We start from the raw sequence: 27,291 nt of genomic DNA on the forward strand, positions 1-27,291 counted from the left end.
TTATGACATGTGATGTGTTGATGTTTGCCATGCACATATTCATGCATGAGTAGTTGACATGTGACATTTCACATGGCATATACAAATAGATCAATGCAGGGAATTAACTTTTTAATTGTCATGAAATTCTTGAAACGAACAGAAGGAGATAATTATGAATAAAAAATAAAGTGGAAAAAGAAAAGAAATGAAAAGAGGCCAAACCTAGCTCTCACCCAGGCAGGAACGAATTGAAAAGGAAAAAACAAAGGCAGAGGTGGCTGGTTCATGTGGCCAATTAGCATACTGGGCTGGCTAGGTGAGTCCATCCAATCCTGCATACTGGGCTTTTGCTTTGGTTGTGGCCCAATTAGGAAGCAAAGCACGGCAGGCGCCGGCTCCGCAGCTGCATGCTGCTATGTTTAGCCCCACCTCGTGGAGCCTCAGAGAAGAGAGTGCGAGGGGAAGGTTATAAAAAGAGGCGGTCTGTGCTTCTTCTGATATTCTGATCAACGCCAAATACAAGATTTAAAGCTGGGATAATCACGGGGGATGTAAACGGTAACTTGACGGAAGCCGCGGATTGGATCACAAAACTCCTGAACTGATTTCTACCCCCGATTTCGCTTGGGGTTTTCCTGATTTTCTCCCGATTTCGCATGATTCCAAATTTTTCTAATACGGTTTTGGTCAGTACGGGAGCAAAGTTTCATCCACAGCGGGGACACAAGTTTCCCTGCGCTGATCTTCTTCCGTCTGCCTTCCTGCGAAACGCTTTTGCACAGTTGCTGCTGTAAAGAAACGCCTGCACTTTGAACCGGATTCCATTCCCGACGCACATTCAGAATCGTGTATCAATCATACAGCAAGGCAGCATGAGTCGCCGCGGATCCATTATTCTCTGCACAACACATTTTTCTTTTGTTATTATATACTTCCGCTAGCTGCTTGCTTGAGCTTGAAGCTCAACTACTTTACGAGAGCATGCATGGATCCAGACCGGGAGGCCTGACCTCCTCTTCTCCCGTGAGCTAGCTCCTGAGTTGGTAGAGCTAGCGAAAAGCAGGGCCTGGGTGGAGTGGTTTAGGTATCCGTGGAGCGTCACCTCACCTCGACGATCCCCCAACTGCTTCACCAGCCCAATTGTCCAAGCTCTGTGAAACCCATGTCATGCATGTCAATCTGAACTTCTGAAGACGATTATATTCTACTACCAAGAATATGATACGATCCGTGCAGCTGGTTACCGGCAACGAAAAGGCTCCGGTCGTCCGTGTAGACGGAACCAACGGATGACAGTAGTGCAACTTGGTTCGTGCGCCGATTCCTTCGTTCCCGGATGCCTGCGGTTTTTGATTTCTGGGGAAGAAGATTATTCGAAGCATAAATAAACGTGCTCGGGCCTCGTGGAAAGCTCGCTGCCAACGGTGGCGGCGGCCGGGCCGGGGAATAACCGATCCGCGCCGGCGCTGACGGGGCCGGCAGATTCGGCCTCATCGGTCGGCGTCGACGGCCTCAGCTTCCTTCTCCATAAAAACGCGCACAAGCGCTCTAGCAGTAAACGAGATGAGGCCGCCGAACCACTCACTACTCTAGCTAAGCACCGGTCCTCTCCGATCCCGTCGCCTTCGACGCTTTCCCCCATCCGCCTAAACCAAAACAAATCAGCAAATCCACCACCCGCTCTTCTCGAGCACGGTCGTCGAGGATGAGCGACCCGAGGTACGCCAGCTATCCTTACCCGGCGCAAGGTACGTGTTGTTGTTTATGCCGCTAGCTAGCTACACTGCTCCGACAGCTAGAGATCAGCTCGCGATCAGCCCTCTCCTGCTCTGATTACTCTTTAATTCCTGTGGTGTTCTTGCCTCCAAAAGGTTACTACCAAGGGCCGTACCAGGGCCCGCCGGTGATGGCGCCGCCGCAGTACCAGTACGGCCCGCCGCCGCCGCGCAGGTCGCCGGGCTTCCTCGAGGGCTGGTACGCGTGCTACCATCTTCTTGACAATAACTTACACCGCTGGGGCGCTTGGGCTTGTTCCCACCAGCCGCCATCATTTCGATCATCGGCGAACTCCGATCCGGTTCGTTCTCACCAATTGTTTCCGTGTCTTGGCTTTGACTAAATTTCGCAGCCTGGCGGCGCTGTGCTGCTGCTGTCTCCTCGACGAGTGCTGCTGCGACCCCTCCATCATCTTCGTCTCCTGATCCAGAGAGGCTGCAGAGACGACCCAGCTGAGACTTCGTTCGACACCCTGCAGCTAGCGCCCAAGGGTGCAATGCAAGTACGCGGCGGGCAGCTTTGGTTTTCGTGTAGTGTGTTCTTCCATGACCGTGATTGTATCAACAGTGTGATGTATGCATGATTTCTTCTTCTTCCTGGAGACCTGGAGTCATGCATGCATGTGTATGTAAGTTCATCCTGCTTACTGCTGCTGCCTGTATGGAACATTTTCCTTCTTTTCTGGAACATTTTAAGGAGACCTGTGTTGCTTTCGGCTTGATTTAATTTGTTCGTCGCTACACTATCTTATTTTCAGATGGCTGATTTTTTATTTGTAGCTACTGTATGAGTTCGTGAAGGCCACTTTGTTTTTGTTTCTCCTGAGCCGTTGGCGAATGAATGAAGCTGCAACGGCGACTATAAGGACGACTAGGAGGAGCCTGTGTGGCTGTGTGGTTGTGTGGCCGTCGTGCCGCCATGACCCCACCCATTCTAAAGTTACCAACGGGGAAGAGGGGGGAATCGTTGTGAAAGGATCAAAAGCCAGGAATAAAGCAACTGCTGGCCGGCCCTGCATTTTAATTTCCTGCATCTCCCTCCTCATGGCACTTTCGGAATGGGGTTCCCAGGGTCCAATGATCAGCACGAATTGTTCGTGCAGCGTTTTGCCGATGATACCACTAGGAAATACCTGGTTTTACAAAGCTGAGGTTTAAAATACCTGGTTTTGTAGGTCACAGGGTTTAAAATAGATTGGGTTTTACATGGACTTTTCCCCCCAAAAAATCCTATTTTCACTTGAGTTTCATCCTCTGAATATGTGTTATAATGACTCGTCGCTTGCGCAATGCAAAGTTTACACTACTGCTCCCTTTGTTTTGCTCCAATTTACTGCTACCATAGAGGATAACGCCAGCAAGGAGGGTAAAGCTGAAATTTATGCATATCTTTTTTAGATTAAGGAAATAAATCCGGTCTCAACAATGAAATTTCTGCATATAAACCCGATATTACTACGTTGCAATGGACACTCGAGCATTTCGTCTGCCCAATTGAGACCCCATCGCTCATCCGCGGCCGTCCCCCCTGACCTCCTGCCGTTCTTTGTCACTGTTAGCTTCTTCTGGTCCGGCGAGCCCATCCAGTGCTTCTCCCATATCCTTCCATCTCCTGTAGCTCCAAGCCAACCGATCCGCCGCCGCACAAACCTTGTGTCATCAGTACAGCCGCCCGGCCAACGCAGCCAACACGCTGGACTCCGGTGAACTCCAAACCACACCATGGAGCCCTATCTTCACCAGAGACTTGTCAGAGACAGGGAGGGGTTCCCTGGCATTCGACACAAAGAGCAGAAACAAGTATCGAAGCTCAAGTGTTTGCCCGTTCTTACTTGTAAAAAGATATAAATTTTCGGACTTGTTCAAACATTTTTATCAGAATTTGGATTGGAAATTTGCTGTCCTTCCGATAACGAACGCAAACATTTGGATAAACAGAGCTGAAGTCTCAGGTCGACTCAGCAAGCACCGAATCACCACGGGTCCACCTAGTTAACCTAACTCGGCCAAATTTGCTGTCCGAATTGCGGGTCCACATGGCAGACGCCGAAACTACCGCACCAGGCAAGCCAACCAGGCAACCAGAAACCTTTCGCTCCGCCGCCCGCCGGCTGGGGGTTCCGAGTCCGGCCACGCGTCATGGCTTCGCGGCCGCGGCCGTCGCTGCCCGACGAGCTCGTGGAGGCCATCCTCCTCCGCATCCCTCCAGACGATCCCGCGCGTCTGATGCCGCCGCCGTCGCGTGCAAGCGCTAGCGCCGCCTCGTCACCGGCCCCGCCTTCCGCCGCGGTTTCCGCCGCGCCCACCGGACGCCCCCCGTGCTGGGCGTCCTCCGCAACAGCAGGCCTTGAGGCATGCCCACCGTCAGCTTCTCCCCCGCCTGCTCCTTCCTCCGCACGGCCCGCGGCGACTGCCGCGCCTTTCGGGCGATCGACTCCCGCCACGGCCGCGTCCTGCTCCACTTGCGGACGCCGTCGGGGGATACTTCCACACCTTCGCCGTATGGAACCCCATCACGGACGAGCTACGGAATCTGACCTCGCTGTGGCGGCTCCCTTGCCGCATGTCCATCTTCAACGCAGCCGTGCTCTGCGCTGGTGGCGGCGGTGAGGGCGGCGGCTGCGACCACCTCGACTGCCACCACCGCGGACCCTTCCTCGTGGTCTTCGTCGCCACTAACGGTGAGAGGATGTTCTCCTACGTCTACTCGTCGGAAGCTGATGCGTGGAGTGAATCGACTTCGGCTCCGTGCTTGGGTAAACGTTGCCAGTCGACGCGCGGCGCCCTTGTGCAGAAGAACTCGCTCTACTTTGTGCTCGAGATCACTCCAAGAATCCTCAGATACAATCTGGGAACGCGAGAAGTGACTCTGATTGATGCACCACCAATGACCAATGTTAGATTGATCTCTTTCCCGATTGGCCCAAAGGCCAATCAGGACCTTGATCTGCATCCTGATCGGGGGTGCTCACCCTAGCAATGGGTGGTGGGCCCCTGTCGTGCTGCGCTATATAAACAGGGTTGGGGACCCGGCTCGGCTCACGAGGTTCGCCGCAGCCAGCCGCCCCACCGACACACCTACCGATCTAGGTTGCGCAGTAGCGGCGGGAAGTACCACCGCCACCACCCCGGCGACCGGGCTCGGCACTGCGCGTCGCTGCCTTGCGCAGACTACACCAGCCGAACCAGCGATGGCCAGCAGCTCTGCTGCTCCCACCTCTAGGGGTGAAGGTACCCCATTTCTCTCCCTCTCACACTCGGCACTCACCAGGAACACCATGTCCCTTATGACTCTCTCGATCCCGACTAGACGTGCATCTAGAGATCCTAGGCTAGGCACTAACAATGGTATCAGACACCTCCTAGAAGCTATTCTAGATCGGGAAAAAGAAGTAGATCGAGAAAAGAAGAAGATCGAAAAAGAAACAGAAAAAAGAAACCCTAACCCTAACCCTAGATCTAAAGAAAAGAGGGACGCCGGGAAACTTACCTGTCGTCGACTTCACCGCCGCACGTCCACCGACGGCGAGCGGCAAAGGTCGGCCGAGCCTTGGGCTCGCCGGAGAAAAGGCTCACCCGAGCCGCCGAAGCATCCGCTCGGGGCTCGGGGGGGCGCCAAAGCACCACCAAAGGACCGCTCGACGGCGGCGCGCCCAACCCTCGGGGTGGACGCGCGCGCCGGCGAGGGGACCCGCGGTGGCGCCGGCCCTCCACCTCCTGGATCTTGGAGTACGCTCCGAGGGAAAGGGAGAAGGGGAGGGAAACAGAAAGAGAAGAGGGAGGGGGCTGCCGCGGCCGTGCGCCGGCGGGGCCATCCCTCCACCGCCGCCGCCGGCCATCGCCGGGCGCGGGAGAGACGGCCCCGCCGCCGCCGCCACGGCGAGCGCTCACGGGGAAAGAATGGAAAGTGGCTAGGGTTCTGGGGGAGCCGGCCGTTCCGCCGGATTTTGTTCCGCCGAGATCCACTTGTGGCCGTTCGATTTAGATCAACGGCTCACAGCGGCCGGCGGGGATCCGCAGAAGACTGGGCCGGAAACGGCCCAGGCGGGACGCGGCAGCAGGCCGCTTTCGCGGCCCAGGCCCAGGTTGCGGCCTACAGGCGCGCGCCGCGCGAGAGGCCGGCGCCGAGCCGCCTTAGCGGGCCGTCTTCGTGGGCCGCGTTAGCAGGCCGCCGGCGTCGGGCGAGTGGGCCGCGCGCGGGAACGGACTGTGGGCCGTTTTCGCGGGTGGGCCGAATTTCGGGTTTTGCACAGTAACGTCTGTTTTTTTTAGTTTTTTCTATTTCCAGAAGCATTTAATTGATGTTTTTTTGCATAGTTTTAGTCTCTAATCTAATTTGAACCAACGGGATAATTTGTATTAGAGATTAATAAAGTTTGTACAGTGTTTTGCTTCTGAAAATAGATTTATTTCACAATTTCCGCTGCAAAAGTCATATTTATTGCTCCATTTAAATTTAATTTGAACCGACGAAACAATTAAATTTTTTGTGAGAGCATGATAAAGTTAATTAGATCATGGTGCTGTTATTTTCTGACCAACGTTGTTAATAACTGTATCATGATTTAAAAAGTTCCTTTGATGCTTTTATTTCTATTTCTGCCCAACGGTGATATAGTTTTAAATTGCATCAACAGTTGTATGTTTTTATTTTTTGACCAACGTTGGAAATAAATCATGCAATTGTCGTTATGATCTCACTTATGGATTGTAAATTTCAGTATCATTCAACTTAATGGCGTGTCTCAAAGAGATACCCATTCTGAAAGGCAACAACTATGCAAAATGGAGGAAGAAGATTGAGTTCTCCTTCGTTTGTGGAGAAGTTGACTGGGTGCTGACCACACCGCAGCCACAAGCTCCACAGAAGCCAGTGAGGGCTGATGGTGATGATGATGCTGCATGGCAGCAAAAGGAAAGGGACCATGCTCCACTGGAGTTGGCATACACCCTTGAAAACAAACAGTGGACCACTGCCAACAAGAAATGTATGGCTTTGGTAAAGAATACGATTGAGCCTGCAATTTTGGGCTCGATCGCAGAGTGTGACTCCGTCTCCGAGTACCTCGACAAGATAAGGAATCAGTTCACTGGTTCCTCAAAGATATATGCTACCTAGCTGTTCAAGCAGCTGGCCACAGAGAGGTACAATGGCGGAGGGACTGGCATAAGAGATCACATCATGAGGATGTATAACTTGGCAGCACAGCTGAAGCCTATGGATCTTGAGCTCAAGCCTGGGCACATTATGCATTTGGTTTTTGCTTCTCTGCCTAAAGAGTTTGACACTTTTGTTGTCAATTATAACATGCAGCCAGAACAGTGGGACATGGAAAAGATGATAGCCATGTGCGTGCAGGAAGAGGATAGACTTAGATCCTCACATGGTGGCTCATTGCACTATGTGAAGGATAACAGAAAAAAGATTGCTAACCCCTCTTTCAAGGCACGTGGAAAAGCTCCTATGCAGCAGAATCACCAAAAGCCTCTCACAGTAGACAAAGATCAATGTCTACACTGCAAAAAAAAGGGGCACTTCAAGAAAGACTGCCCCGACTGGTTAAAGTCAATAATGGCAAAAAGAGGTGAGAATACTATTTCTTTTGTAAATGAATCCTTGTATACACAGTATTCGAAATCTACTTGGTGGATTGACTCAGGTGCAACTGTTCATGTTGCAAATTCTTTACAGGGATTCCGTTCGACGAGGACTACGCAAAGAAGCGAAAGATGCGTTGAAGTCGCAAATGGAGTCCAAGCAGAAGTTGAAGCTGTTGGCGATGTCTCTCTAGAGCTAGTTGATGGTTTCATGCTTGTACTTAGAGATGTGCTTTATGTTCCTTCATTACACAGAAACTTAATAAGTATTTCACGTTTGGACCATGATGGTTATGAATGTCATTTTGGAAATGGAAAGTGTGCCATTTGGTTCGATAATGCATGTGTTGGTGTTGCCATCCTTCACAATGAGTTGTATTTATTATCATTGCGTGAAAAAGTAAATTCTGTGTGTGATGTGAATATGAATGTATCCTCGTCAGAGAAAGAAACAAAGAAAAGAAAGAGAACTCATGAAATATCGTCGAAATTATGGCACTGTCGTTTAGGCCATATTTCGAGGGGGAGAATAGAAAGACTAGTTAAGAATGAAATTCTTCCTCAATTAGAGTTCTCAGACTTAGAACAATGCGTTGATTGCATTAAAGGAAAATTTGTAAAGCAAATTAAAAAAGGCGCTAAACGTAGCACAGGAGTTCTAGAGATAATCCACACTGATATTTGTGGACCATTTCCTGTGAAAAGCGTGGATGGCTATGACTTGTTCATAACATTCACAGATGATTACTCCCGTTATGGTTACATTTATCCAATCAAAGAAAGATCAGAAGCGCTGGATAAATTTAAGATATTTAAAGCTGAAGTTGAAAATCAGCATAACAAAAGAATCAAAATAGTAAGATCCGATCGTGGGGGGGAGTACTATGGTCGACATACCCCATTTGGCCAAGTTCCTGGACCTTTTGCAAGGTTTTTGCAGGAAAATGGCATAGTAGCCCAGTATTCGATGCCGGGCGAGCCTCAGCAAAATGGAGTAGCTGAAAGGCGTAACCGTACACTGATGGATATGGTGCGCAGCATGATGAGCTATTCCACCTTACCATTGGGACTGTGGATGGAGGCATTGAAGACCGCCATTCACATTCTAAATAGAGTGCCAAGTAAGTCGGTGCCCAAAACACCATACGAACTATGGACAGGAAGAGTACCCTCACTGAACCACTTGCGTGTGTGGGGGAGCCCAGCTGAGGCCAAAGTGTTTAACCCAAACATCGGGAAACTAGATCCCAAAACAGTAAGTTGCCACTTCATTGGCTATCCGGAAAAATCAAAGGGTTTTCGTTTCTACTGTCCAGACAGATTTACAAAGTTTGTAGAAACGAGACAGGCGATTTTCTTAGAGGATGAGATGGTGAGGGGGAGCATGGTAGCTCGAGAGATTGATCTTGAGGAGAAGCGGGTGTGTGCACCTAATCCGATGATTCAAGAACCATACTTCTCACTACCTATTATTCCCGCACCAATAGTTCCTGAGGTCGTGGTGCAAGCACCCGCTACAGTTCCTGATATTGTGGTGCAGGCACCTGCTGTGATTCCACCTGTGGAAACGATGAGTGAAGTTTTGGAACCTGTCCTTCAGGAGCCAACTGAACCAATCATTACACACGAGGAAGAGTTGCAGCAGCCACCTCTGAATAGTGTGCCACAAGCAGAGGCACAGAATGTGCCCGAAAGTGAGGGACCTAGAAGGTCTCAAAGGGTCAGAAAATCAACTATCCCTGATTGTTATAAAGTTTATAATACAGAAGAAGTTCATATAGAAGGTGATCCCACTTCATATGAGGAAGCCATGAAAAGTGTTCACTCATCGAAGTGGCTAGAGGCCATGGAAGATGAGATGAAATCGATGAGTTCCAACAATGTTTGGGAACTTGAGGAGATTCCTAAAGGAGCCAAAACAGTAGGCTGTAAATGGGTCTACAAGACTAAACGTGACTCCAAAGGGAATATAGAAAGGTATAAGGCGAGACTTGTGGCAAAAGGTTTTACACAAAGAGAAGGAATAGATTATAATGAGACTTTTTCTCCTGTCTCATGTAAAGACTCCTTCAGAATCATAATGGCACTAGTTGCACATTTTGATTTAGAGTTACATCAGATGGATGTAAAGACGGCATTTCTAAATGGGGATTTAGAAGAAAATGTCTACATGAAACAACCAAAGGGTTTTGTCATGGAAGACAAAGAGAATATAGGATGTCGTCTAAAGAAATCCATTTACGGATTAAAGCAGGCCTCTAGACAGTGGTATCTAAAGTTTAATGATATAATAAAGAAATTTGGGTTTCAAGAGAATATAGAGGACAATTGTGTCTATGCAAAGTTCAAAAATGGGAAATATATTTTCCTAATTCTGTATGTGGATGATATCTTACTTGCAAGCAGTGATATCAGCCTACTGCAAGAGACAAAGAAGTTCTTGTCCTCAAACTTCGATATGAAGGATCTTGGTGAAGCATCATATGTTTTGGGCATAGAAATTCACCGAGATAGATTGAATGGGGTCCTAGGGTTATCGCAAAAGGCATATTTGGAAAAGGTTCTAAAGAAGTACAATATGCATGCGAGTAAGGCCACACCTGCTCCTATAGTCAAGGGCGATAGTTTTGGGAATTTTCAATGTCCTAGGAACCAGTACGAGATCGATCAAATGAAAGCGGTTCCATATGCTTCAGCTGTCGGAAGCTTACAGTATGCCCAAGTGTGCACTCGCCCTGACTTAGCTTTTGTCACCGGGGTTCTCGATAGATATCAAAGTAATCCAGGTATAGAACACTGGAAGATGGTAAAGAAGGCGTTGCGCTACGCGTAAGGCACAAAAGAACTCATGCTTACATATAAGAGATCTGATTCCCTAGAGATAAAAGGGTATTCAGATGCAGACTTTGCGGGAGACAAAGATGATAGAAAATCCACGTCTGGATACGTATTCACTCTCGCAGGAGGAGCTATCTCATGGAGAAGCTCGAAACAGAAAGTAAGTGCGTCATCAACGATGCATGCAGAATTCATAGCATGTCATGAGGCCACGGGGCAGGCAATGTGGCTAAAGAAATTTATACCCGGATTGAGAGTGGTTGACTGTATTCACAGACCATTAAAGATGTACTGCGACAATGAACCAGCAGTATTCTATGCTCACAACAACAAATCAAGCAATGCTTCCAAAGCTATTGAGATAAAGTTTTATGTTGTGAAAGACAGAATCCAGGATCACACTATAAGTCTCGAGCATATAAGAACAAAAGATATGCTTGCGGATCCGCTCATGGAAGGCTTACCTCCCAATGTGTTCAGAGAACACTTAGCCGGCATGGGTTTAAGGGAAAGCCTATGATTCCTGGATTGGATAAGGCCCAAAAGAAACAGAATTGTTTCAAAATAGAGAGGTGTGTTGTAGCTGTTGATTCTATCGGCAATTAAGCTGTGACGATGAAACATGCTCTACATATTAATCTACGATGAAACGAATAAAAGTGAAAAGTGTAAAGGTAAAAGTAAATGATGAGATCAAGGGGGAGAATGTTAGATTGATCTCTTTCCCGATTGGCCCAAAGGCCAATCAGGATCTTGATCTGCGCCCTGATCGGGGGCGCTCACCCTAGCAATGGGTGGTGGGCCCCTGTCGCGCTGCGCTATATAAACAGGGTGGGGGACCCGGCTCGGCTCACGAGGTTCGCCGGAGCCAGCCGCCCCACCGACACACCTACCGATCTAGGTTGCGCAGTAGCGGCGGGAAGTACCACCGCCACCACCCCGGCGACCGGGCTCGGCACTGCGCGTCGCTGCCTTGCGCAGACTACACCAGCCGAACCAGCGATGGCCAGCAGCTCTGCTGCTCCCACCTCTAGGGGTGAAGGTACCCCATTTCTCTCCCTCTCACACTCGGCACTCACCAGGAACACCATGTCCCTTATGACTCTCTCGATCCCGACTAGACGTGCTTCTAGAGATCCTAGGCTAGGCACTAACAACCAATACTCGCATTGTGCTCATGACCGCCGACGGCGGTGGGCTGGGATGCGCCACCGTGGAGGGGTCCGAACTCTGCCTGTGGTCAAGAGAGGTTGTTCCCGACGGCGATAGCAGATGGGCACTAGGCAAAGCTATTAGGTTAAGCACGCTCATGCCCGCTGGTCGTTCCATGCGTGATGTACTTGATGTAGTTGGCTCTGTGGATGGTGGTGCTGTCGTTTTTGTCAGGATGGATCGAGGGGAGGCACTCGCTACTAATTTGAAGTCCGGGTGCTTCAAGCAGGTAAGCTGTGGGGCAGTCACCGGAGCAAGAGTATTCCATATATGAGCTTCTATACACCAGGTACGGCTTTGCTTAATCTTTCACTTCCCATAATTCCGCATAATAGTATTTTGGTCCATGACGTGAGTTTGTATATGGGGAATGCTATATGCTGTGCATGAGACAGTGTTACTTGATTAGTTCTACTTATTTTCTCTTTAAAGAAGTGGGATATTATGATAATATGATGCCATATAAAATGTTACTTCTAGTTAATTTTTGTTTGCTTCTAAATGTTATTGACCACATTCTTGAAACTGGCTTGGTACATAACCATCCATCAATAAAACATGTAAGGTTTTGAATGTCTACAATTGGTAGTTTTTTCTGGGTCAGCAAATTTGAATCAGACTTATAGAACAAGGAAATGAGAATTTGTGTATACCATGACATAACCCACCCTATTATCCAGGAACATCGAAATATTGAATAGACAGCAGTAATCTATCCAAAGATTGTCAATAACATCCTATCTTTTCAGGATGTCGATTAAATCAGAATAAAAAACATGCATGATTTCTTTTCTTCTAAAATTATTTCAAACAGCTAATCCTAACCAATGGTTTTCCCAGTCTCATGTGACACATGCCTGTTTGGTACGTTCACTATTGGAAAATAGCATCAAGTTTGAAACTGAAAACTTATAAGTACATAACAGTAATCAGAAAGATATCCCAAAAGGCCCAAATAGTGTTACTGAAATGTGCATTTCTTTCATTTGGATTATTGTTCACAAAGCATATAAGAAGTTATACACATGTTTTTAACTCGATAAGAGGTGATGTATATGTTTGATGGTTGAAGGCAAAAATTTCTAGTTTTCCATTGTTTACAAATTACAATTATTATACCTCATGTCGTCTATATATGTTAGATCCATTGCAAAGACTGTGAACTCGAGACTTGCTCGTTCACTAACTCTCAGTGGAGAGGGAGTTTAATCTGTGTAATCCAATTGCTCAACTAGATATTGATGTAGATTGCAATGTATAAGCTTGCCTTAGGGATGCATCATGGAGCAAGTAATGCTATGATGGAAGTCGCATGAAAAATATTACAGCCAAGATCACCTAACAACAATGAAAACAAGAAGCAAATCTTATGAGAGGAGCACTCAATAGGAACTCAAAGTTTATTCAATAAAAAATTTGGAGAACATTCAGTTAATTCAGTCATGCTCATGCATATTGGAGTGTTATTTGACATACAGTGGCAGCCTTGCACAAAACATAAAACAAGAAACATGCCAAGTCATTTCCTATCTTGGACTTGCATGCATCTCTATCTCTAAGGTAGTGATCATTAGGAGCAATTTGTTGATCCATGTGTTGCTGAGAGAGCATATCAGTTCTTTAGTTAGCTAATGTTATTTTCAAATTTTCTGCAGCACTGCGAATGGCCGGAGATGAGGATCCAAGAAGTGGCGAGCCAGCAGCCCTCTCGAATAAAGTGGGCGCTTCCATCTGCGAGATGGCACCTGAGGTGCTTTCCAATGGAGCCTTGTCCAGCGAGAAGGAACGACCTGTAGAGACCATTGGGCAATCCAAGGCAACAGGGGAAGACAAGGAGGCTAGGGACGACAATAGTGAAGATAAGCGAAACAAGAGAGCTAAAAGGTAGAGTAGCAGGTTGTACAATATCACAGTATTTTGAAACTACACGACTTGTTTGGCATGTTGTACCATTGACAACAGTATTTTGTTTTTTTAAATCGGTTATTACTTACTAGAATATTCCAGTAAATAAGCTGCTTGGACGCGTATCCCTGAGTTGGGAGATAAGATCAAGATGTTCCGTTATTTAAATAACTTTTGTGCCAAAGATACTATATAAATCGATCTGGGATGAGTGATGAGCAGTCAGAACCTAATATTTTCTTTAATCAAACTTGCATACCAGTTCTTCAAGCCTCTTTGCTATCTCTATCTTTCTTTTTCATCTCTTGTTGCCATGGAAGCATGTGTGGCCGTTTTGTTCACAGAGAGCTCAAGATCGGAGATAGATGGAAAAGGGAGCACGCATCGGACCCAAAACTCCCGATATAACTTTTTTTCCACGCGTTTATATTTGTGCTAACACGTTTTCCATTTTTTAAAATATTTTATAAGTCCATAAAGTTTGTTATGATTATATAATTTTTTATTCTAGGTGCGGAAAGTACTGTATTGTAGTGAATATATGACGTGTATGTTTTGTTCTGAAGTGTTCGAGCTGTAGTAAACTTTATTCCTGTGGGTCAATAAATGTCGCGTCCAGCCCGTGGGCCAAACCAACCCAGCCCAACGACATGAGCCCGTGAGCCAAACCAACCCAACGACATGAGCCCGTGGGCCAAACCAACCCAAAGACGCAAGCCCACCAAATCTCGCTGACTTCCTCACAGCCCTTCCAGCCGCGCCGGCAAGTCCTCGCTTCCACATCACACAACCGCCGCGGGTCGGCGGCGCCATCAACCCCTCCACTCCGCCGCCGCGCGCCACCTCGACCTCGCCATTTTATGTCGCCCGCCTCCTCCCTCCTCTCCCCGCACGCCCCCCGGCGAATCCTCCCGCTCCTCCTCCCACTCCGCCTCTCCTCCTCCGCCGCCGCCGTCTCCGCGCCAATGCCTCCCCGACGCGACGGCGTACGTTCTCCTGCCCTCCCTCCGCCGATAAACCCTCTAAACCCTAACCCTGCCTCACACTCTCTCTCTCTCTTCCACGCAGACCAAGCCGCCGCCGCGCAAATGGAAGCCCAAGGCCACCGACGCCTCCTTCTCCTCGTCCTCCGCCTCCGCCGCGGCCGGGATCGCCGAGCCCGTCGGGAGGATGACCCTCGCCTCGCAGGAGCCGCCGCGAGCGGGGGCGGCGCAGATGTGGGTGCCGAGGGGCTACGCGACCTCCGCGGCGGACGCCCCCGGCGTCGCCTCCGCGTCCACCTCGGCCTCCGCGGCGGTCACGGCGGAGCAGGGCGGTGCTGCGAGTGGGATGCTCTCGAACCTCTTCAAGGTGGACAACAACACCTTCACCGAGGCCCAGATCAGGGCCACGTTCTACCCCAAGTTCGAGAACGAGAAGTCCGATCAAGAGGTGAGTGCTTGGTCTGCTGCTGCTGCTGTTCAATTTGTCATCGTCCCTACCATTTCTGACTTGTGACTGACAATGACAAGTGTTTTACCCAAAAATCGTGGAGGATTCACCCTGTGATTGGTAGGCTGGTTCTGATAATCTGATGCTTATAGATTGCTGTCACATTGTGGGTTGGCTGGGGTTAGTTCAGTAGTTTTTGGTGGGCATAGGTTAACCAACAATTGCTGCCTGTTTCCTATGCATTGTGGTGATTGGCGAAATTGACTATTGGAATTCCTAGAGGATTTGCAGAGTACTTCGACTGAAATTAGCATTTGTACATTCTGTGATGATTTGAGCAGTTGCACACTCGAACATGGTATTGTAGCTGTAGAGCTCGTTCCAGGACTTGATGAAGTCATCTAAATTTTCATCAGTTAAAGGATATAACCATTTAATCTTTCTCCTAATAAACATTTAATTTGCATCTCTACTCAATTTTCAATTTTTACTGTAGCTGTATAGCTCTTGGTGACTTTGATGTGGCCATAATTAGCCTCTCATAAGGCAACGCTTAATGAGCTCACTGTGCAATAAATTCTTGTGGTTGTAGATTATTCTGTCTTCTCCGGTTTTTCTGTTGCTGCCATTTAGTCAGTGGAATAATAATTTTAGTTTTATTGAGAACCTTACACTCACATTTGCGATGACAGACAAGAACCAGAATGATTGAGATGGTATCGCACGGCTTAGCAAACCTTGAGGTATGTCTGATATTTTGTTTTGCCTTTTAATCAATTAGTGAACTAATTAGCAAACCTTGAGTGAACTAATCAGTGATCATAGTGATGATGAATTCCCTCCTAATATAGTATAAGAACATTATTCCTCCAGGTTACACTCAAGCATTCTGGGTCACTCTTCATGTATGCTGGTCACCATGGTGGTGCATATGCAAAAAACAGCTTTGGGAATGTGTATGTTTTGTTCATCTCTCCTCATTATTTTAAGATCAATTTATGTGATGATTGAAGTTTTCAACAATTGCTTTTAGATACACTGCTGTTGGCGTTTTTGTTCTGGGGCGTTTGTTTCGTGAAGCTTGGGGGAAGGAGGCCCCTAAAATGCAAGCAGAATTCAATGATTTCCTTGAGGTATTCAATGTTTAGGGCAATGTTTCTCAAGAACATCATGATTTTCTTGTTTGTGGAGTAATTCATATAGCAGTGGAATATAGCCTTGAACTAAGGAGAATTAATTTTGTTTATTTTCTGTTGTGGTTTCAGTATAACATCTTAACATTGCATCTTTCTTAAGTAGCCTAGGAAGTTAGAGGAGCAACCCTAGGCTTGCTTAGCTGTTTTGCATATTTTGCAATGTGGGATCTAGTTGGATGTTGGAAACTTTGTTAGTAAGAGTAAGTTTTTACTGTTACAGCTCCAAAAAAAATATGCTTTTAGCTAACAAGTCGATGAAAAAATCAGGAAGTGTATGTGCTTTCATTGCAGTGCTAGTTAATATAATCTACTTATTAAATTACTATTACATTAAAACTCATCATTTTAGCTCTGCTACTTTTTTGCTTTCTGGGTAATGGAGGGTTTCTGGCTCTGCATATTTCTCGCAGTTCCTAATTTTTACCTGTTTTCTGCTTCTAGAGAAACCGTATAAGCATTTCAATGGAACTTGTGACAGCTGTGTTAGGAGACCATGGGCAAAGGCCTAAGGATGATTATGGTACGTCCTTTCTTCTGTCCAAGGCAATTAGTAATCTACTTATAGTTCGTTCAACTTTTTTCGATATTTATTGATTTCAGTAATTTTTAAAGAATAAAAAAGGGTCAGATTTTGATTTCAGTGGTTTTCTTTACACTCACAAAATCTACCATTTTGTTGTGTCACAACTGTTGAAATATCTTTATTGGATAGATTCCTTATGTGTCACTGATTATTTCTTTGTTTCCTTATGTCACCGGATTGCAAAGCCATTTTTTTTCTTTCCCATCGTTGACTGTTAAAAGCTTGTAAAATGTTGCATTTGTATGGTAATCACCAATTTGCCCCTAGTTTACATGGACATCGAAACTTCAACAGTTTATTTCCTGCAGTGGTACATTTGGAAAGTTCTATTTGTCTTGTAAAATTGTAATGTAAAATCAGCACCAACTATTTATCTTTTTTCTTTCTATTTATAATTTATATTGCCTTTTGATATGACTCTGCTGGTACTTTAGGGCAATTAATTTTGCGTGCTACTTCTCCTGCACCATTACTTTACTATTGAGTTGTTTGCTGCACTTGTTTATTTCATTACTTTCACTGTTATCGCTATGTGTATATTTATTCATTTTTGTTTTGGGCACTATGCAGCTGTGGTTACAGCTGTAACGGAGTTGGGTCATGGCAAGCCAAAATTCTATTCTACTCCGGAGGTGATCGCATTTTGTCGGAAATGGCGCCTTCCTACGAACCATGTCTGGCTATTTTCTACAAGGTATCCACCAATAACTTTATGCTCAGGAACATTGCATTATAAAGAATTTGGCTGCTTTGTTTCATGTGAGATACATTTACATCCTTTTTAAAATTGAGTGTGAAATGATGACAACCTTGTATAGGTTGTTTAGAGATGGACGGAAGATCGTCTAATAATACACTTGTCGATTGTGTCATCTACTTTCATATTTTCCAATCTTGTGGTGTTTCGGCAACTTGCATTACTATGCATGCCCTCTGCCAAAATTGTCTTATGCTTAGTTCTTGTCACAATGGTTTGTTGCATTGGCTGATAACCTATGCTAAGCATGCTCACTTTTTTCATGCTAAGCATGGCTGATAACCTCCGCCATTTGCCGATCTTGTTGGGTTTCGACTCTAGCCTACCCCAACTTGCTTGGGACTGAAAGGCTTGGTTGTTGTTGGTGGTGTTGTTCTTGCTTGCCCTCTGCCATCTTTTGCTTTTTTTTCCTGTCACAATGGATCGTTGCGTTTACTGATGGTTTATGCTGATGCATGCATAATTTTTCCTCTGCACTATCAATTAGTACATGTGCGTTATCAAGGAGTATAGACTTTTGTATCTCTTAAGTTGATGTACCATGTTTATACTGCTAAAAACATGTTCAACTGCTAGCTTGTTATTGCATAATGCTATTTTTTTTCATGCTTGCATTCATCCATCGGATGGCCTGCAGGCACAATTTTGCATGTAATTGCAGGAGCAACTTACAGGAGTTATGCGTTCACCGCTGATTCTGATCATAACATTACTATGCTCTCTATTTGCATCATTCGGTAGGAAATCGGCCAGTTCATTCTTTGCTGCTTACGATGCATTATGTGAAGAAGGAACTGCAACACCTGTTTGCAAAGCCCTTGATGAAATAGCTGATATATCGGCACCAGGTAAAAATATCTCAACTGATTGTTATACTGACTGATGTCTAAATCAATCTTGTTCTTTTTCACCACTGTTAGGTCTGATCAGTTAAGTACCACCTGTGGTTAGAAGTTGGGAACTCATGCTAGGTTAATTCTGTTGCAGGGTCAAAAGATCATGTAAAGGTGCAGGGTGAGATCCTTGAAGGTCTGGTTGCTCGTATTGTGACTCGTGAAAGTTCAGCTCAAATGGAAGAAGTTTTGAGAAACTTTCCACAGCCTCCAATAGACGGCGGTAAGCTGCTGAACTAGAATCCTATATCTTATCTCATTGTTAAGAGCAGATTACGTGAGCTTTACAAGAAACAAGAAGTTTTGGTTTAGGTGGTTATTTGAGGAAAACTTTTGGATGCATGTGGGTTTGTTCTAACTTATGAGATTATCTCATGATGCATTTCAGTTATGAGCTCACATTCAGGTTTTCCTTTCTCGTTCAGTTGATTTAGATTTGGGACCAAGTTTACGAGAAATATGTGCTGCTAATAGGTCAGATGAAAAACAGGTATTAATTTTGTCATGTGGTTTTTTATGCTTTATGATATGTGCTCCATGTTGTTCAACCTTGCTATAACCTCTTTGCAATTATTTGACCAGCAAATTAAAGCACTTCTTGAAAATGTTGGAGCTTCGATGTGTCCAGACTTTTCAGATTGGTTTGGACATAGTGGACTTGATGCTCAGTCGAAAAGTACTGATAAATCAGTTGTCCCTAAATTTTTGCAAGCACATCCTACAGACTATGCAACTAAGAAACTGCAGGTTGGTAGCTGTATTTCTCAACTGGAATGGGCAGGGTTTTGTTATAAATAAAGTTGCTACAACAATGTATCAGTAACTATACAGACATTATATGTTTATTTTGTTGACTGTTGCAGGAGATGATTCGCTTGATGAAGCAGAGGCACTTCTCAGCAGCTTTCAAATGTTACCTGAACTACCACAAAACTGATTCTCTTTCAAATGACAACTTGTGTTACAGGATGGTTGTACATGTGCATCACGATTCTGTTTTTAAACGTTATCAGCAAGAGATGAGGTGAGCTTTGTGAAGTCAGCCTTGTGCTTTACCTTTTTTTTAGGGCAAGCCTTGCATTTTACCTTGATATCTCTTTTATTAACTCTAAACGTATGCTGCTATTTTTAGGAAAAACAAAGGGTTGTGGCCTCTATATAGAGGTAAGCTGAGCCAATTGTAATTCAGATATGAGCTATGGTTCCATTCACTGACATGTATTCCATGGTTAGGTTTCTTTGTTGATGTAAACCTGTTCAAGGCGACGAATAAGAAGGCAGCTGAACTTGCCAAAAATGGCGATGCTTTACTGAAAAATATCAACGGTGCCATGGACTCAAGTTCTTCAACTGTGGATGGTCTGGCTGATGAGGATTCAAATCTAATGGTTAAGCTTAAATTCTTGACATATAAGGTACTTTCTATCAGCGTTTTCAGCTTTCTTTTTGGTGTTATTGGTCACTTCTTGAGATACCACTACCAGCATTAAAGGTTAATGGTTATGTTGGATTGTTCATGCTCATTTTGCTGTGCTTCTAAATTAACTTTTGAAATGTTACTGCTACGCCTACGGTTATGCATGGTTGTGCTATTCCTTTATTGCCATCTAATCTACTTTTGGTATTTCTGTTGCACTTCATTTCCCTTTGAAGCTATTTTGTTTTTGAATGTGTTAGAGGACTAAACCCATAGACTTTGTTGTATTCTGAATCCTCTAACAGTTCTTATTTTTCTATTTGACAGTTAAGGACATTTTTAATTCGTAATGGCCTGTCTACCCTTTTCAAAGATGGACCGTTAGCTTATAGAACTTATTACTTAAGGTATGCTATGCATGCAAATTTTCAGTTTCTGTCATATTTCTGCAACAGATAGGGTATTAATGAAGAATTGAAATGAAAACATATTCAGTTTGCTACTTTCTGGTACAACTGTTCTATTTAAGATGTCTCCATAATTATGTAATGCTAGAAAAACAGTGCTAATGCTTCTTCTAGACCTATGCCTGTTTAATACTGTTCTTCTAGACCTATGCCTGTTTAATACTGTGTTGATGAGCAATGCTAATATCTTTCAAGTGTAGCCATGCAAAGGCCGGATAGAGCCTTTTCTGGCATTCAAGTTCTTTTCTTCATCACACAATAATTTGAATATTTTATTCTTATAGCTGTAAAGTTTTTATTTTAAGTTCTGTACTATATATATAGTTTTATTTTGCTGTAATAATAGAAGTAATTCTTGGAGATTTTAGTCATATAATCTTCTGTGCTCTCTATTAAATAGAAAATATGCCATCTCTGATGTTAATACCCCTATATGTGTTGATAGGCAAATGAAGATTTGGGGAACATCACCAAGCAAACAGACAGAGCTTAGCAGAATGTTGGATGAATGGTACTATTACCACCTCCTTTCGCTTACAGAACTGTGCATATTCGTTCATTTAATTTGATTGCCTTACCCATTCAGGGCTGTCTACATTAGAAGGAAGTATGGGAATAAGCCACTGTCATCCTCAACATATCTTAGTGAAGCAGAGCCTTTCCTTGAACAATACGCTAAACGCAGCCCTTCAAACCAAGCTTTGATTGGGGCTGCTGGTAACCTAGTGCAGACAGAAAATTTCTTGGCCATACTTGATGCAGAGAAAGATGAAGAGGGTGATCTTCGGGCAGAACATGGGGCAGCACCTTCTAGTCCTGCATCAACGTCTGCTGATGTGGTTCCCAAAACAGAGGGCCTTATTGTCTTCTTCCCGGGTAAAGTAACTTCTGACATGTGCTTAACAACTTTTGAGTTGCATTAGGATAACTGAGACACTGGGTGTCTTTTCACTAATCTGAATTGAAAAGTACGAAAAAAGTTTATATTATTCCACTGGTTTGTGGGTATACGGTATATCTTGACTTTCAGCCGGGTTACTGATGTGCCACTCTGGTCGAACCATCTCTTAATCTTAAATAATACTAGGTCTTAAGGTAAGCTTTAGGTTTTCTTAATCCATCTGAACATACAAAAGTTGTAGTGTCCACTTGCTTATCCAACACACAAACGATAGCCAATCAAGCTTATAGCCCATGGACCAGATAAACTAAGTAATCGACAAAAATTATGTTGTACAGTGTTCTTATTGATATTTTTCTTACCAATCTTCATCCTGTTCATACTTGAAACTGTTAAAATAAAATATTTCTCCTATCAAACAGTATTGTTTTATATTAAAAAAATTGTGTGTGTGTGTGGGGGGGGGGGGGGGGGAATCTTGATGCTGATTTTGTACTTTCGTTTCAGGTATACCTGGTTGTGCAAAGTCAGCTCTATGTAAGGAAATATTAGACACACCTGGTGGCCTGGGTGATAATCGCCCTCTCCATAGCTTGATGGGTGATCTTATTAAAGGTATGGAGCATTTTCAACATTATTTATGCTGTATGGTTACTTTGTTTACTGGAGTATAATGTGGCTTCAAACCGTGATGGACAGTGCTTTTGCACCTTCTTTAGGACCATCCTATTGTGCACAATGGTTATGGGCTTAGCGATATATGCTTTGTTCCTGCCAATATACTGTCTTTGCATTATGGTCTGCTGTATCAACTGAGAGCCTTGATTTTACTATCTTGTTCATTATGCTGGTGCCTAGTCATATTTCATTCATGTGCTACGTTACTCTGTACAATTGGTATAAACTTAAGTGCCAACTATGTATCTGTAAGAGAGAAACTCTCATCTGAGTCCTTCCATTCTTACACAAAGTTCTGGTTTGGAGGTTCAGATTGAATTATTTAGTTTGGAAAAGCCCTTTACTGTCTTTTATTGCTTGCTTTGATTCCTAAACAAAGACTTGGCTGCCTTGATACAAGAGGTGCTGGACTGGCTAAATCATGGATATCTCACTGGCTGTAGTCTCACCTGAATCCTATTTGGTTGATGATCCAGGCACATTCAAGCCTGTATTATTTGCATCCCTCTGATACTTAAGCCCATACTTTCTGTCCAGAACACAAGTATGGTGGAGACCTGCTAAAGCGGCATTTTGCCAAAAAAAATGTGGCCAATTAAATGATATTGTTTGGCATTTGTGTTAGCATTGCTGTATATCAGTATCGGTTTTGTTTGGCGTAACTTCCATTTATACACATGCTTGTTCTGTAAAATTTCTTCCTGGTTTTAGGTCCTGTGATTATATTCAACTTATCACAAAAATTTGTTAGGCTTCTAGAGTTATTGGTATATTTAACTATTTTGTTAACTGTGAATACAGGAAGATACTGGCAAAAGGTTGCTGATGAGCGAAGAAAGAAACCGGCTAGAATAACCCTTGCTGACAAAAATGCACCAAACGAAGAAGTGTGGAGGCAGGCAAGATTGACATCATAGTATTGATAGAAAACAGTTTTCTGAATGCTTCATGTTTCGACTTTAAGGCTCGTTTGATGGTAGAAAATAGAGATAGAACTGATAAATCATCTTTTCCAGATTGAGGACATGTGTGGGAGCACAAAGGCGGCCGCTGTTCCTGTGGTTCCAGACTCTGAAGGTAGATATGCTTCTTGATTTATCACTCCCTTCTTTCTTCTTTACTTCACCAGTAACTCCCTTGTCTTCTGAAAGTTGTGTGCTGCACTTCAAATTTTTGACAGAGGTGCAATGTATGGCACCTATGAATCTGGAGCTTCCAAATTACAGTTGTTATGGCCTTGATCCAAGGAGAATTTGCAGATTATAGAAGAAAATTGCTTATCTTTGGCCCATGTTTTCTTGCATTGTTAAGTTGATCATGTTGTGTAACTTTTGTTCTGGTTTCTTGTTTTTGCAGGCACAGATTCAAATCCATTTTCTCTTGATGCTCTTGCTGTTTTCATGTTTCGTGTCCTCCAGCGGGTCAATCATCCGGTGTGTAGTCACCCATGCAAATGTGTCATTATCACTTGCATATATATTGTGAAATGCCTGACATTTGTTAGCCTTTAATTTCAAAGGGAAATCTGGATAAGGCATCACCCAACGCAGGCTATGTTTTGCTAATGTTTTACCACCTATATGATGGCAAGGTATGTACATGTCACGTAAATCTGTTTCCGGCTCTTTGAATTCACCAAATCACCGATACTCTCAATTTCAGAGTCGAAGAGAATTTGAAAATGAACTGTATGAGCGTTTTGGCTCCCTGGTTAAGATGCCTCTCCTTAAGCCAGATAGGTAGGGGGTTTTCTTGAATTGTTTTTTCCTTTGTTCTTTCTAGAAATACCGTGAATCCCAGATTGAGCTATGCAATTAGAGAAAATGTTCAGGCAGATGTTCGATCCACTTATTTTCCAAGAAAAGGATGGCTTTTCATATCATGGGCAAGAAAAAAAATCATGATGAGGTGACTTGTCTAAACTAGTAACTCGATCTTCCTTTGATTTCAGAGCTCCATTACCTGGTGCTGTGAAAGCGGTGTTAGATGAGGGGATTAGCTTGTTCAGACTGCATCAGAGCAGGCATGGAAGGTATGAAGATGTTAGCCCCTTCGATATATAATCCCCACCTTATCTGAGCACATTGTACAGACAAGAAATCTATCAATAAGTTTTGTAGGGCAAAAATTGCCTTTGTACTATAGCAAGCTCTTGAATACATAGTAATCGAACATGCTGTACAAAACACTTCTCCCAGAAACAGTTGATCTAATTTACAGTGTCACTTTGTCTAATAATGTTGACAAAACCAGAGCTTCATTTCTAAATTTGCATGTCTATATACTGGCTGATTTTTACAAAACAATGTCAAACCAGAGTGGATCCATCAAAAGGTTCATATGCTAAAGAATGGACACAGTGGGAGCAGAGGTTGCGTGTGACCTTGTTTGGGAATGCTGATTATATTAATGCCATTCAGGTAACTATTTCATAGATAAATCAATCATCATCCATATTCTGTTGTTATTGAATGCTATAGACAGTAATGTTTTAACCTGTGGGGCCAACTGCTAATCTGGAAATACTGTATAATTTACTTAGGGGGTCATTTCCCTATGCTTCTTATTTATGTGAGTATCAGCAAGGATTATTAGGTTATTAGAAAGGCTGTTCGTTCAATCCATCCTTCACCTTAAGTCTCCCTTCATATAATGTTTCAGGAATAGGAGCACTATTTTCAAATGCTAAGGTTTCCTTTTAGCTCTGCTTTAGCAGTAGCGTCAAATGAACACTTTGAAGTATCCTGTGATGTGTAATTAGGAAGTTCTATGGTCTGCTATACACTAGTCCTATCCTTCGTACTAAAACCACAATGGACTACTTGCTTTAACGATACTAATGATGATTCAGTTCTTGTTTAATCACAAAACTTTTTTGTAGGTTCCGTTTGAGTTTGCTGTGAAAGAAGTACTGGAACAGTTAAAAGCTGTTGCAAAAGGTGATATCAAAACACCTGATACTGGGAAGCGGAAGTTTGGAAATATCATCTTTGCTGCTGTTAGATTAACCCCAGCTGATATAGTGGGCCTTCTCCGTAAGGTGAGAACAGCATGCTCGATTGCCCCGCCTTAAGTTTGCTCCAAATTTGCAGTTACAAACTCTGCTTGCATGCTTGTTGGAATCCATCCCTTTTGTATAGGCATGTAGTGCCAGTAGGTTTTGTATTGTTGATGATGATATCTTAACACTTGTGGTACATTGCATTACTGTGACAGGTGTCAGAGAAGGACACTGCCCTAAACACTTTCCTCAACGAGATAAAACTGGAGGACAGCCTAACCAAGGCCCACGTCACCCTCGCCCACAAACGAGGCCATGGTGTGGCTGCAGTCGCGAGCTACGGAGTCTACCAGCACCAGGAGGTCCCCGTGTCGTTTAACGCCTTGTACTACACCGACAAGATGGCCGCCCTGGAGGCGCAGCTCGGGGCCGTGAACGGCGAGCAGATCGAGTCCAGGAACGAGTGGCCGCACGCCACCCTGTGGACGGCTGCAGGCGTCGCGCCCAAGGAGGCCAACACGCTGCCGCAGCTGGCCGCGGAAGGAAAAGCGACGCGGGTGCCGATCGAGCCTCCCATCACCATATCTGGTGTGTTGGACTTTTACTGATTTGCCCGCCCGGGTTTTAGACTCTGTAGGTGCGGATGTGAACAATGGGAGATATGATCGTTAGCATCTGGTGGCCTTACACAGTTACACGTTAGCAGCTGATCGTGGCAATAATTAGCATGTAAATTGGCATTAGTCTCACGCCACAATTGTGAGGGCTTATAGGATCGAACCCTTTTGATTTCCCCTCGAGCCGATCCCTGGGGCGTTATAAATAACATGCCGTGGCTACGGTCGCTTTTCCACGATTATGAAGTTTCGATGCACGGGTGAGCCGAAAGCTACGTCTCGGCAAACATCTGTAAAGGTTAACGCAGGCTAGCAACATCCACGAACGGCATTTGACACTGGTGCCTTAGTGGAAAGCAGACTCGATCCCGATGTGTGAATGTGTCTGATTACGAACCGTGGACGCGGCAAGCACAGGGAACGGTGCTGAGCGCGTATACTGGCACATGTTTTCTTCCACCTGCACTAAGTACGGATCGGGCATGACATGACGCCATCGGTGGTGGGCCCTGCTGTGACGTGCGCGCGCGGCTGCGATTAGCCAAATTGTGGATTGCTCCTCACCTAAGAAGATGCGGCGAAAGTTCCAGCCAACATCGACAAAGAAAAAGGGTGACTTGATGCTAGCACCATATATATAGACCTCCCCCGATCCACACGGTACACAAAGATAGCGAGCAATCTGTACACATCGCGCTGCCAAAATGCACCTGCCATCTACTCAGTGGTTTCCTCGTCTCGGGTCTCAATCCAACCTCCAAACTTTCGAGCCAACAGCATCCCAACAAGTCATCGCGCCGCCAAAGAGAAGTAAACTCTAGCTAGCTCCGGCTTTATTTTCGCATACCACCTTTCCAATTCCATCTCCCACCCGCGATAGAGAGCGACACGATGTTGTCTTCTTCGTATATGATATGATACGACAGTCCTCACATTAGATAATATGTACGCATCGCATTGCCAAAACGCCAGGTCTCTTGTGAGGAACTGCCCAAATTATCTCAACTAAATCAGGTTATCATCCATTGATCGATCCGACTTACTCGAAATAATTTCGGTAGTCCCCGGTATACGCCTCAAGCATCGTCTAGGAACAACCCGCATACCATTTTTACATCATGGCAATCATCACAAGGATACATATGAGAGCAAATTTTAAAACTTGTTTACAAGTCTTGATCATCTTATAAAAATTTATAAATTATAATTACAATATATAAGCAATTAGAACATAAGAGTTTTACCAATTAAAGTGAGGTTTGTAACAAACCTAGATTTAGCTTAGGTCTAAGTGGCTATCCTAACATGTTTTTCTTAGATCGAGAGTTAAAACGCAGCGGAGATATAAAATAATAATGTGCAATAATGATGTCCTTGCCCATAAGACACCAGATTAGAGTGATATCCACCATTCATCCATATTGCTAGCTCAGGTGGAATGAACGTGGCAATCACTTACAAGAAGGAAACTTGTAAAACAACTTAACGGTAGCACCGTAAGTACATTGCGTACTTGCAGGACTTATCCATAATACTATACATTTGGTGGATGCATGATGCCTGTCAAGTTTTAACATTAGACCATAAAAAAAATGCGAGCATAATTTATCAAGTGAATAAGCAAAAGACATGGCCTCTACTTTCTCTATCAAGCACCAATACAATTGCATAAGTAGTAAAGTGATCATGTAGTCATGAGCCTAATCTTCCACAAGCTCTTCACGAAACTCTATGTTAAAGTCCAAGTACATGAGTGTGCTCTTTGACCGGGAACGGGGCTATTACAATAGATTATAACCCTGCAGGGTGTAACTTTTCCCACACGAGGCACAAGACCAACGACCATACCATTGGCCTAGGATAAGTGTTGATTCATGCCCCCGACTGTTCACATACCCGCACCCAACTATGAACGAATGGCCGGAAATGTATAGATGCACTGGACACGGCCGCTCACACCTCATCACATCCCGCGCTGAATCCGGTCAAGGCAAGGTGCGACTTATGCTACTTGGCTTACCATTCCCATATTAAGTATGC

At 44.6% G+C, this 27,291-nt stretch overlaps 1 protein-coding gene and 2 long non-coding RNA genes across 3 annotated transcripts; all 3 read left to right on the forward strand.

The window, feature by feature from the left end:
- The first annotated feature begins 1,054 nt into the window (after positions 1 to 1,054).
- Positions 1,055 to 2,147, forward strand: LOC117842505 (uncharacterized). Its single transcript, XR_011897535.1, has 3 exons — positions 1,055 to 1,701; positions 1,854 to 1,956; positions 2,111 to 2,147. It is a non-coding gene; the product is annotated as an uncharacterized lncRNA (long non-coding RNA).
- A 31-nt stretch (positions 2,148 to 2,178) lies between these two features.
- LOC140222035 (uncharacterized) lies at positions 2,179 to 3,012 on the forward strand. The gene is made up of 2 exons (XR_011897536.1): positions 2,179 to 2,386; positions 2,538 to 3,012. It is a non-coding gene; the product is annotated as an uncharacterized lncRNA (long non-coding RNA).
- An 11,067-nt stretch (positions 3,013 to 14,079) lies between these two features.
- Positions 14,080 to 25,487, forward strand: LOC117844966 (tRNA ligase 1). Its single transcript, XM_034725828.2, has 27 exons — positions 14,080 to 14,296; positions 14,379 to 14,741; positions 15,434 to 15,484; positions 15,615 to 15,697; positions 15,775 to 15,874; positions 16,379 to 16,457; positions 17,091 to 17,214; positions 18,019 to 18,125; positions 18,265 to 18,393; positions 18,596 to 18,660; positions 18,753 to 18,917; positions 19,034 to 19,194; positions 19,303 to 19,334; positions 19,404 to 19,585; positions 19,915 to 19,994; positions 20,500 to 20,565; positions 20,641 to 20,930; positions 21,463 to 21,570; positions 22,435 to 22,532; positions 22,650 to 22,710; positions 22,990 to 23,066; positions 23,153 to 23,224; positions 23,296 to 23,372; positions 23,585 to 23,665; positions 23,951 to 24,053; positions 24,515 to 24,673; positions 24,850 to 25,487. Exons 1-27 carry the CDS (start codon positions 14,171 to 14,173, stop codon positions 25,240 to 25,242), a joined length of 3,432 nt encoding a protein of 1,143 aa, XP_034581719.1. The 5' UTR covers positions 14,080 to 14,170; the 3' UTR covers positions 25,243 to 25,487.
- The last annotated feature ends 1,804 nt before the right edge of the window (positions 25,488 to 27,291 follow it).

The sequence above is a fragment of the Setaria viridis genome, chromosome 2 (assembly GCF_005286985.2).
Source record: "Setaria viridis chromosome 2, Setaria_viridis_v4.0, whole genome shotgun sequence".
NCBI classification, from domain to species: Eukaryota; Viridiplantae; Streptophyta; class Magnoliopsida; order Poales; family Poaceae; genus Setaria; species Setaria viridis.

Bases quoted from the DNA above. Each gene is read 5' to 3' on its own strand.
- LOC117844966 (XM_034725828.2), top strand. From the start codon at position 14,171: ATGTCGCCCGCCTCCTCCCTCCTCTCCCCGCACGCCCCCCGGCGAATC. The intron at 17,215-18,018 runs GTATCCACCAAT...ATCATTCGGTAG, and splicing joins GTCTGGCTATTTTCTACAAG to GAAATCGGCCAGTTCATTCT. The intron at 18,394-18,595 runs GTAAGCTGCTGA...TTTCTCGTTCAG, and splicing joins ACAGCCTCCAATAGACGGCG to TTGATTTAGATTTGGGACCA.